Genomic DNA, 12342 nt, shown 5'->3' with positions numbered 1-12342 from the left:
AGATTATTAATAAAATGTCAATTATAACAGCTTTAAAATTTGAGACAATTTTCTTCAAAAGAAAAAAGATTATATATATTGTAGCAGGATGTCTGCCTGTATGCATGTTAACCAAAAAAAAGATCTCGTGAACAGCTGAACATATCGTTCATTAATCTTACAGGGAAGTTCAGTATTTATCCAGGACAGGTTTTAAGCTTTTATAAGGGGTAAATGGTGAAGTGATAGGACCAATGATTTTCTTTTTTTTATATTATTTTACAGAAAAAAAATATATATTCACAAAAATGTCAGATGAAGAGAGAGAAGTTGACGCTGAATCTGAAGAAGAAAATACTCAAGAGAATGGGTGAGTTTACTATAGGATTTTGTCCTATTTAGGTGCTTTCTCTTAAAGCGTCATGTGGAGCACTGGAAGTGTCACTCCCCTTTTTGAACAAATTGAATTTTAGTGTAATAGGGGGGTATGTTTTCCTCTACCTTTGAAAGAACTCTGTTGCAGTTAATATAACCTAACCTGACCTGACGTTAAGAAAAAAACAACGAAAACTACTGCCCCCTCCTCACTTTCTTATTTCAATTTAGTTAAAAAAAGGGGGAACTTCAGTGCTCGACTTGTCACTTTGAGAAAACTTCCCCTATTTGCTCCGTCTTTCAAATTAAATTTTTGAACATTTTCATCTCGTATTTCTCTACATAAAGAAACTAGGGATGGCAATCCGTATCCGGAATCCGCCAAATTTTTAGCCAATTTTGGAATCCGAATCCGGAACCAGAATCCGTTTTTTAATAGCGGATTCCGGATTCTTATTTGGTAGGCTAAAATTAACGTCTTGAATTTTTTCTTTCTACTCCTCCTCTTTGAAGGCAAAGATTTTCATCATTATCTTTTAAAATCTGGTTCGATTCTCGGAAGTAAATTATAGAGAACACCAAGAACATTGATATTTTGGACATATGTAGCACTTAATTTTTAATTTTTTTTAAATCCTTTTAAAATATTGCTAGAATCCGGAATCCGAATCCGCCAAAAATAAGAATCCGGAATCCGAAACTTTTTTTTGACGGATTCTTTAAGAATCCGGAATCCGAATGCGGCCCAAAAATTCGACGGATTGCCATCACTAAAAGAAACAATGCCAATTAATACATCTCAAATACTAATGTGATAGTTCCACAAAGTTCATCCAACGAGTTGTCTTATTTTTCTCTTCTTATTTTTTTTCTTTGTAAAAAGTCGAAGACTACTTTGGTACCTATTTATTCTGATTCTTATTTTTTTCCATATATAGTTAGGGAGGAAGGGAACATTAAAATGTAGATTTTGTTGTATACATAAGTTTTATTTACATGTTTTTCATTCGTTGGCTTAAAATGGGGAGTAAACTTTGATTGGTTTGTACAATCTATGTTGCAACTTTTCAACCAATACTTTCAAGGCGTACCTAATTTTGTCTGTCTTATTCATTGTCTCATCCCACAAGATCCCCATGAAAAGTTTATTTTTATTTTTTTAGATTAAGCACAGAGGATGGAAAGAGAGCGCATCACAATGCATTAGGTTAGTTTTCATTCATTCAGGAGGGTAAAATATTAATGGTTATTAGGTTAATCATCACATCGTATTATAGACAGCTTTCCGCGGATATTAAAATGAAAAAATATGAGATTAAAACCAGTTTTTCCACAAAGCTTTTAAGACTTATCATTTAACAAAGTTTGGTAATTGGATTCATTTAAGCTGTGTGGTGGAACTCTATACTATTAACTCTATTGCTGTGCTTAGTGGTCAATCAAGGGTTACCTCCCCCTTTTACTGTCAACACACACACACACATCTAATCGGTTCAGTTTTTGTTGAGCAGTGATGGAAGTAACATTAACGTGACCCCTAGAGTTTTGTTAGCGTTCGGTTCTTCCACCAATTAAACAAAAAATTTGAATGTTCCGTCATTTTTTATTTAATATTAGTGGAATATTGGCTATAATACCGTGTTGCTATACAGTATACATCAGTTTTATTATGACTGAAAACCGGTTCTAATTCAGCAGATATCAATCGGTTTCTAAGCCATACTGAAAAATTTATCATTAGTTATTTTCTCAAAGCCAAATAATATGCACTTTGGATATCAAAATTAATCAAGGTCATCACGGCATTCTAAATTAAAAAAGAACATTTTTTTAAAAATTCAATTTGATCTACCAAGCTACTTAGTTTTCTCCCCTTGATACCAACTTCCCTTTGGTTACATCCTAAATCGAGTCATCAATGTCCTAATTATTTTTAGAAAGAAAAAGAAGAGACCATATCAAAGACAGCTTTTCTGGACTGAAAGAATCTATACCAACATTGCAGGTATTTGTACTTGTTTGTTGATGTCCATCTTTATTTTCATGCATGTATTAGTCTAGCCTTCATAGCATACGGACGTTTTTTGTGTGTTGCTCAATGCCATCGAGTAACTAAGCTAGACGTGACAAGTGAGTGGAAAAAGTCTTGACCAAAATGACTGGAAAAGGAGTGAAAAGCTATACTAAAGTGGCCAATGAGCTGTCACTGTTGCTGAAAAAATGTAATCTTGACCAGGATTTCAATCTTGATGATAAAACCAGTGTCCAAAACTTGCTTATCAAAATCCTAAAATTACTCTCTGTTGCAAGTGATTGTACTTCTAGCAGCTCACCGGGAGGTAACAAGGGAGCAAGAGGCAAGAATGGGAAAACTGTGGAGGGGGCTGGGGGAAGTAAAGTTGGAGAGGGGGGAAAGGGAGACACTTTGGGGACGCCTATTAACCAAAGTTGGCTAGAGAAGTTGGAATCTAGAATGCGCAAGCAAGAAGATTTCTCTGACTTTCTACACCAGAAAAGTCTGAAAGGAATAGTCCTTGTATTTTCTCCTGAAAATTCTGCAAAACAGCTCAAAACAATAATCAAAAGCCCAGAAGATCTCAATGAAGAAACACACACAGAACAAATTATCAGACTGGTCGACGAACACTATGGAGTTAAAATATCCATACAAGACATCATAAATTGTCACCCAACAAAATCTGGTGGAGCTATAATCAGATTCGGAAATCGCAAAACCAACAGTGCATTTGACAAACTTTGCTCTGCCATCAAATCTGGACGGAGAAAGGCCAAGTAGGGGGTGTGGGGTGGGGGTGGTTGAGGGGGAGAACGAGAAGGGGGTTACGGGGGCAGAAGAGGGAAAAGAGAAGACCTATGCAGACGCCACTAAGAATGATGGAAAGCCAAATTTTTGGATCACATTCATGCTCTCAGCTCGTCGCTCTAATATGATACGCGAACTAAAACAGTTGAAAAAGAACAAAAAAAACCACAAATTCATCTCTGACGAAAACGGCGAAATCTACATGATGCCTAAAGAAGGCCATCCCAAGATCAGACTGACGCTGGATTGGACCAAACCAGATGAAACCAAGACTTCTTTAACACATGAACTTATACAGCTATGATAAGAAAAGTTAAAAAATTCGGGTGTTATAAACATTGCACTCACTGGGGGTCATAAAATTCCTAATTTTACAAAATCTTCTATTTTATAAAATATTTTTTTCTGCTCTTTTCTTGAATAACAAGAACGACTATGTTTAAATAATTAAATGAATTTTCTTTTTCATATACCTCTTTAGATTTTTCTTTATCACTCACTTAAATTAACTAACTTATTACTTATTTTTTTGTGATTTTATTTTACACATTCACAATGACTAAATTCATACTTTTTATTTAGTATTCAGGAAATTTGGAATGTACCTAATGCACAATTAGTCCAGTTAGAAAGTATTTATTTTTACTCATGTATCTTACACCAGATTTTCAAGTACTCTATAAATTGATGTTTGCAGTTGGCCAATTTAACAATGACCTCCATCCACCTTCACTGCATCCCCCCCCCCCCCCTACTGAATAAACTGACCAATAAATAAGGTCCATTTAAGCAACTTGAATTGACGAGAAATTCTCCTCTATCAATATATCCATGTATATTATATATCCATTTTTCAGGGCGACAAGACGTCGCGGGCGCAGATCTTGAAGAAGGCGAGCGAGTACATCGCCTTCATGCGGAAGAAGAACTCGACCCACACCAGTGATATCGAAGATCTCAGGAGGCAGAACCAGCATTTGGAAAATCAGGTGGGTGGTCGTCTGGTCATGGCTGTAGACTTAATCAGGAAGGGAGGGTACATTAGACTGTGAATCATATTTGTTTTCAAAGTTTTCTTATTCTTTAGCGTAAAAAATTGGAGACTTTTATTATATTTCATTGGGCGATACAAACTAGCAGTGTCACTGTCCAAACTTAATCACGAATAATTTAATCTACAACAGACCAATTTTTTATGGTCTTATCAATTAAGTTCCCAGAGCTTTATAAATAAAACAAGGATGACAACATCCATAAGTAGCGAAGCACAAAATATATAATAAAATAGACAAACAGAGAAAGTAATTTATAGAGCTGATTAACTGTTATCATAACAAAGAAAAGAAAGAGAAAAATATGCAAAAACTTAAAATCATGAAACTTTGAAAAATTAAGGTTTCTGAAAGTTTTAAAAAGAAAAGCAGCTTAAAAGCAATCACACTACCAAAGATAGGAACCGAGAAAATCTGTTGCAAAAAGTAAAAGCGGTTAAAGAGATGTTTAGAAGCAGTCTGGCCACTATTGATGATGAATACTTAATTATGCTTCATATTGTTGGGAATGTTGACAAGAAGTTTCAGCCTTCTATCTTTTACAGGAGCCGAGAAAATCAGTTTTAAAAAATAAAAGCGGCTCTAAGCTGCTTAAAAGCAGTCCGACCGCTATTGATGTTACATACTTAATTATGCTCCATATTAATAGGAATGTTGACAAGAAGTTTCAGCCTTATATATTTTACAGAAGCCTAGCAAATCAGTTTTGAACAATTAAAGCGGCTAAAAAGATGCTTAAAAGCAGTCTTACCGCTATTGATTTTTTATACTTAATAATGCTTCATATCAATAAGATTGTTGACAAGAAGTTTCAGCCTTCTCTCTTTTACAGGAGCCGACCAAATCAGTTTTGAAAAATAAAAGCGGCCAAAAAGCTGCTTAAAAGCAGTCCAACTGCTATTGATGTTTTATACATAATTATGCTCCATATTGATGGAAATGTTGACAAGAAGTTTCGGACTTCTCTCCTTTACAGGAGACAAGAAAATCAGTTTTGAAAAATAAAAGCGGCTAAAAAGCTGCTTTAAAGCAGTCCGACCGCTAACGATGTTTTATGCTTAATTATGCTCCTTATTGATAGGAATGTTGACAAAAAATTTCAGCCTTCCGTCTTTTGTAGGAGCTGAGAAACGTTTCCCCCAAAACGTTTCAGACATACATACATACAGACGGACATTTCAAATTATAGAGTAGCTTCGCTACTAAAAATTATAGAGTAGCTTCGCTACTAAAAAATATTATATTTTCATATTGGGTTGGGTGGAAGGTTGAATTGATAAGAACTAATCTAATGTAAAAGAGAGGATCTAATGTATATATTTTTTTTTTTTAGATCAAACTGTTAGAGAAGGCCAAGTCTACAGGACAATTTGATTTGATAAAGGTCAGTTAAAAAGTATATCTATAGAATCTCCTGAAGGCATTTTGTCTGTCGCAAAGTATCTCTAAAACGAACTCTGTTGGTTACAAATAGGTTCTATTATAGGAGAATAGTTATTTCTCGCATCGTATTATAAACATCTTTCCGCGGATATAAAATGTACAATTATAAGATTAGAACCAGTTTTTTTAGCCCCGAGATGCCGAGGGCACGGGCTAAAAAAATAGGTTTTTCAAAGATTTTAATCATGTGTTGTTTGTGTGATATTAGTTTACCGAATATACATTTTAGAGCTCTTTCTCAAAAAATTTTTAGTCTATTTCAAGTAGTTTTAAAAACCAGAATAGTTATTAATCGCATAGCTTTCTGCGGTCATTAAAATGAAAAATTATAAGATGAAACCAGTTTTATGAGCCTCGAGGAGTCAAAGGCCTGGGCTAATAAAAGTAGTATTGATTTTAAGATTTTTATTAATATATGTGGAAAATTTCTGTAATACGATCTTATACTTGATTTTTAAGCATTTCTGATAACCGGTTCTAATCAAGTGTATATTAATCGGTTTCGAAGCCATACTGGAAAACAACATTCAAATAAAGCTCAGCAATTAAATGATTTTGAATGTACAAAATATAAAATAATTCTGGACAATGGATTTATTATTACATGTATCTTGCATCAGATTATCATATACTCTTATTACTCTATCTAATAAAGTGAGACTTATAACTGGCTAAAATAATGACACACCCCCTTTACCACCTACCCTCACCTTCTACTGGATGAACGAACGGACCAATAAGTCATGTCCCTGTCAATTGTTAGCAACCTATATTGACGTCAATTTTCCCCCTGTTTTAATATCTACGTATATCCTATATCTATTTTTAGGACATAGACGTAGATGACAAAGATGAAGAAAATGAGAGGAAAAAACTGAAAACCACTTAGTTCAACATTATACTTAGTTTTTAGTACTTCAAAATTTTCAGCAGTGTTTTCATGAAAGGTATATCATTGTACATTATTGTTATAGGAATCAATATTCCAAAAATCAGATGAATAGAGTAATTATATCATACAAAAAGTTGTCAAAAAAGTAAAAAAAAAATCAGTATGTTTTAAATGGACTTTCTGGTACCTAACGATTATATAGTTGCTAACGCTTCCTAACTGTTATAGGAATTATCTTGCAAAGTTTGAAATCGACAGTACAATTCTAACATGTTTGAATCAACAATAAGAGCTAAATTATACGGACGGACCTACCCAAATTATAGAAAAGCTTCGCTTCATTTCAATTTGGGATTATATATTTATTTTCTTCATTTTTTATATATTAAAAAAAACTTCAAAAAATACCTGTCATGTAAACTCTCCTCATTGTATAATTATCCTTTTTGTGACTTTTTAAAAAACAATCTTGTAGAAATTTTAAATAAGAACTCCCCTCTACTGCATAATAATTGTTATTTCTTAAATCTTTTCTACCATTTCAATATTAGAAACTTTATTATTACTGACGTATGAGGGGATGTACAGACAGACTGGAATACGAGTATAGAGTAGCTCCGATACAATTTAATAATCAATAATCTAACAAAGTATTTCTAAAAAATACACATTTATTAAACAATTAAAACTGGTTAGAAATAGGCAGATTAATGGGATTATTATTATAGGATTTATTTAATATGATATCAATTAAAGGCTTGGACGTCCTGTTTCTTAGTTAGGTAAGAAACGACGTACTTGAACACGTGGGAAATATAGATACCGCCAGCCTAGACATATAGGCTTGTATCTAACCAAATGCAGACGGGAGGAAGCGTATTCACTCTTTGGCCTGCAACAATCAACTAGCCCTCAACACAGCAGGATGGAGTATAGTGGCGGTTACAAGTGGAGGTCTGACTCAGCCAGAGAAGTATAGGAATGTGAACAGGGATAGGGATACATAAACTTGGATGGTGATTACCACACTTGCCCCCTCTGAGGGAATATGAAATATTCCCTCACAGTTGACCTGCACGCCGGCTTCTGCGGGTTGATGTGGTACTCGCAGGTTCTTCGATTGCGGCCATAGCCCTCTCTATGATATCAACAGGATTGGGTTCAGCGGAAGTAGGATTTTCTGGAGCTGCTGGAGGCTCTGGAGCAACAGCATTCTGGAGGGCTAACATGCCCTCACAGGGAGCCGTGGCTACTGGATCTTCAGAGGCAGCGCCAGCCTGCGGATTAACAGGCAGATCAATTCCAGATGGAAAGAGCTCACTGATTTGAGCATCGAGCTCTGTGTCACTGTTTCCCTCTGCAGGATCCAGGACCTCTGGATTGCCTTCTCTATCGGTGGGCCTGTACTCATCAGAGCACTCAGAACCGCCATAATGAGAGATCAGCTCAACTCCATCATCATCTGGCCGGGGTACGTCCCCAGCGGGAAGAGGTGCCTCTATGGTTGCCACATTCTGCCCAGGTACATTCATTACATTACAACGAGTATTAATATATTTAATTACCCTGTCAGAGTTTTGGTCCAACAGTCGACTAGTGGCCTCAATAACCGTGGTCATTCGTGATTTTAACTCAACGGTCGAGTCCTCAGAGACAGTGCGAATTTTGTCGCGCAAGGTTTTGCGGTTCCGCAGTAATTCTGCGGAAATTTCAATAAGGCGCTTGCCATGTTGTATATATGCTTTCTCAACAAATGAAGCATTGCTAGCAATTTTAGTTTCCAGACTTCTCTGGAAGGGGAGAAGAGCTTCCTCCATTGCTTCTTTTACAGTGGAGGATAGGACTTTTTTCCATTCCTCAGCGGTCACCCAAAAAGCCTTAGGCTCGCTTTTGCTTTCTGCTAATGTCTCTTTCTTTTTAGGGGGTAATGGAGGCGGTTGAATTTCCACCTTAGCCTTTTTGGCTACTGGGCCGCCGCTGCCTGTTGGTGTTGGCGGACGTTTTTCTACCGCTTTTGGGGCAGATTTTACGGCGACTACCTCCAATTCAGGTGAGGCACTACGTTTTGGTGGCGATTCCACCCGATTTTTTTGCGGTTCCCCTCCCCTATTTTGTTCCATTAGAGGCCTGGTTCTAGGCCTGGCTTTATCGGAATATTCGTTTGCTTCTAAGTTTTTAGCCTGCCGCAATTTTTCTTGCAAGTCAAGGAGTTCCTTTGGAACATCTTTTCTCGCGGTGCGGTAAACGTGGATTGATCTTGAGACACATTGCAGTTCACTGAGGTTTTCAGGGTTGCGCGGCGGTTTTACACGCGGCTGATACCTGTTTTCATCAGGTTCATAGTAGGCTTCCTCAGGGCCGCCCTGGGGATAGCCATGATTGCTGTCATAATAATAGTCCTCTTCATTGTAAAAGGGTGCCTCTTCATATTCTCGACGGTATGAAGAGTGACCGGCCCCATGGGAGTGGTGAAAACCCCTTGAAAAATTCCGCCTGGGATATCCTAAAACAAAAATAATAAACTTAAAATTAAGGGTCATTAATTCCTTATACCGAATAAGGAAATATTTTACAAAGACGACCTTTAGGGACGACAATCTTATAGGTATATATGTTTGATACAGGTTGTCCGTTTTTGAGGGGATTAGTTTTCCCCATTATTTGTAAAATCCCGCAATTCGTGTGTTTCACTCGTACCTCCTTCTTTGTACGCGTGAATTTTGGTGCAGGCTAATATGTAAATGATAAAAGCGACGCATAATAACGACCCTATTCCTGTAAGGATGGCTGCTACTACAAGCACTATATGATACCAAGTACTGGATAGAAAATCAACCACCTTATGATACGTTTGAATAAACCAGGAGTCAGTTATTTTTACTTCAAAATTATTGGAGTCTGCGGCGAGTTGGCTGAGGTATAATTCCTCGGCACTTTCTGAGAAATTAGTTTTTTCTAGGCTTTGCCAAGAATGATATAGAAATAAGCTAATCGGTTTATCCATAAGATATTGGTTTACATTTAGTATTTGCATACCCTGCCCTTGATTACCAAGGAATTTTCCTTGGTACAAATGTAAGAAAATTGGATTTTCGGCACATTTAGTCGGGGTTAAATGGGTGGTGTTAACCAATCTGCGTGAAAATGGTGATATTCCCATAGTCTTATTATTGATTGAAACCGAAAAATGATCCACAAAACAGGGTAAATTTTCTCCCAAAGAAACATTGATTTTAAGACTATCGCACTGTATTACTAAATCCAGCTCACCGAGCGCCCTAACTAGTTTTTTACGATGAGTCTGAATACTGCTTTTAGACAGAAAATGGTTCTGTAAACAGCGAGTTTCGGGGATAATTAATTTGTTATATTGTTGGTAGGAATAGAAAATCTCTAGTGGTAACATGTCATCTTTTTCTTTAGCGTTTAAGAGTGGGAAATATGGTTTTATAGAATTTGTGAACCATACCATTAAGTTATCAATATTAGTTTTGTAATAAAATAATTCGGGAATTAGACTTTCAAAATGTTTTTTATCTTTAAGTTCTAGTGCTAGAGTAATTTGGGGATCGATCACTAGATATTTTTGGGCACCCTGTTCTCCTTCAAATGTAAACAATGAAATATTAAAGATGTCTACCGTTCGCCAAGGAGAAGTGAATTTTTGTGCGCTATCAGTTTTATCATCTGAGATAATTCTATCGTAGCCTATTCTCAGATTGTGATCTAAACAATTGTTTCCCACCCAGTGACTGCCCAGGTAACAGCCCGCTTTTGTTTGTAATAATTCAACAGGCTCAGCCTGTACCCCTATTTGTTTTTCCTCAAATGTCCCAGGGATAAAAATGCCGTTAATGTTTACGCCGTTTCCCTCGCAGGCGGGGTCGATGCCGTTAAGGAGGTCGTTGGGGTAAGTAAGTGTCCCGTTTACCAGGAAACGCGTGTATGACATCTGGTGTTCATACACTGAGACTGATTTCCCTTCAAAGTTAAATATTTTAGTTTTGGACATGGTGTAACAGTCTTCATAAGTTACGAGGTTCGGTATCTCTACGAGTGCTGGAGCAGCGAGGTGTATGTGGCTATATCTGCCACAATACCAGTAATGAGTACTGGTTCGGAGGTGGCAACGAATTCCAGGTATAATTTTTCTTTCAACCTTTTGCAGCAGGTGAAATTGTTTTTGTTCAATATTAGTAATATTAAGAAACGCAGCGCATTCAGAGATTTTCAAACGCGGATTTTCGTTTGCTACACATTGAGTCGCATCTATTTGTATTATTTCGGACGCATTTGATTTTGCCAAAATAATAAAAAGCCCCAAGAATCCCAAAATAAATTTACCTCGAGCTCCTGGTGCCTTTGCCAAATGATGCTGCATTTTATTTTTATGCTTCTCGTTTTTCTCTGAAATATGTTAATTAGTTAGTTTTAACATATATTTTTTTTGTTTATTTTCGTTATTATACATACGTAGATTAAGCTATATACATTTGCCACCTTGGTTTTATATAATACATTTATATACATTTTATTTCTTCCTTTTAATTGGGTTATGCAGTCCGATTTGGACATGTATGCGGTTATCCCCCCCTTGTGACCTAGTTTTTCTTTCTTCTTCTAATATATACTTGGGTACTATGCTTTGTTTGTTAACGTTAATAACCTTTTCAGGGCTGGATTGTTTGGGTCTTTGTGCGAAGAAAGAAGCCTCGGACGGGACGGTTTCTTCCAAGAAACTATTTTCGACGTGAATTTGAGGACCGGATGACCGATCTGCGCCAGGGGGTTCTTGGTCTTTGGGCTGTGACTCAAATGGTGAGTTTTTTTCCATTATATCCCCTCCCCCATCACAATCCACCTCCCCCTGGGGTAAATCCTGACTAGTTTCAGGGTTTCCTTCTATAAAATCGTCACCATCGTTATCTAGGTAGGTAAAATCGTCATTTTCCATACCTTTATTATCGTTTATTTCGGTTTGCCCGGTATTATCTATTGTTAAGGTTATTTCCTCAGACGGGACGATTTCCTCAATAGGAAAGACGTTAAAGGAAAGTGTTTCCCCCAATAATTCTATTTTAGAATCTATTTTCCGTATTTTATCTCTACTAACAACTTGGTTAGTTTTTATTGGATTTGATCCAAAGGGACTGAGCTCAAAAAGGGCCTCTGAGAATTTTTTTGTTACAATAAAAGGACCCCCATAGAAAGATTGCAATTTTTTACTGACCCCTATCTTGACTAGGTTAAAAAATGCAAAGACCACGTCGTTAACGAAAAGGGGAGATGAAGCCTTCCTAGATTTATTTTGAAACTCTAAATAGATCTTAGATTTTTTGGAAACCTGTGCAATAATATCTTCCAAATTTTTTTATTAAGCGCTTTTCAGCTCCAGAAATTTCTCAATAAGCATGAGAATGTTGATAGTTCTAAAGAAACTACTTAACTTTACTACGGGTCCTTATTTATATACTTGGATATATGATAGAAACCTATCGGAATAAAACTGAACTAAAAAGTTTTAAAAGATTGAAGGGCTACAAAGTAGCTTAAAAATAAGTGTTCAGCTTGCAACTAACAAGACATTAAAAACAGACTGACTCATTTTTTGACTTATGTCTGTATTTATACAAAATATAGTGTCATTAGTTAGTATCTGATTCACGATACAAATAATTTAAGGTTAGCGCTAAATTATAGCTCAAAAATTATTAGATATGGCTAATATAATAAAGAGGGTCAATGATGACTGGTTTATTATTCTGATATTGTTAGTA

General features: G+C 36.3%; 1 protein-coding gene across 1 annotated transcript; it reads left to right on the top strand.

The window, feature by feature from the left end:
* Positions 1-221: 221 nt before the first annotated feature.
* On the top strand, positions 222-6602 carry LOC145315630 (protein max-like). Its single transcript, XM_080155617.1, has 6 exons — positions 222-349; positions 1518-1561; positions 2292-2359; positions 4036-4167; positions 5564-5614; positions 6503-6602. The coding sequence occupies exons 1-6, from the start codon at positions 234-236 to the stop codon at positions 6560-6562; spliced, it is 471 nt and encodes a 156-aa protein (XP_080011743.1). The 5' UTR covers positions 222-233; the 3' UTR covers positions 6563-6602.
* The last annotated feature ends 5740 nt before the right edge of the window (positions 6603-12342 follow it).

The sequence above is a fragment of the Acartia tonsa genome, chromosome 4, assembly GCF_053477335.1.
Source record: "Acartia tonsa isolate MP-2025a chromosome 4, ASM5347733v1, whole genome shotgun sequence".
Taxonomy (NCBI): Eukaryota; Metazoa; Arthropoda; class Copepoda; order Calanoida; family Acartiidae; genus Acartia; species Acartia tonsa.
The sequence above is the reverse complement of the archived record's forward strand: the minus strand, read 5'-3'. Positions and strand labels throughout refer to the sequence as shown.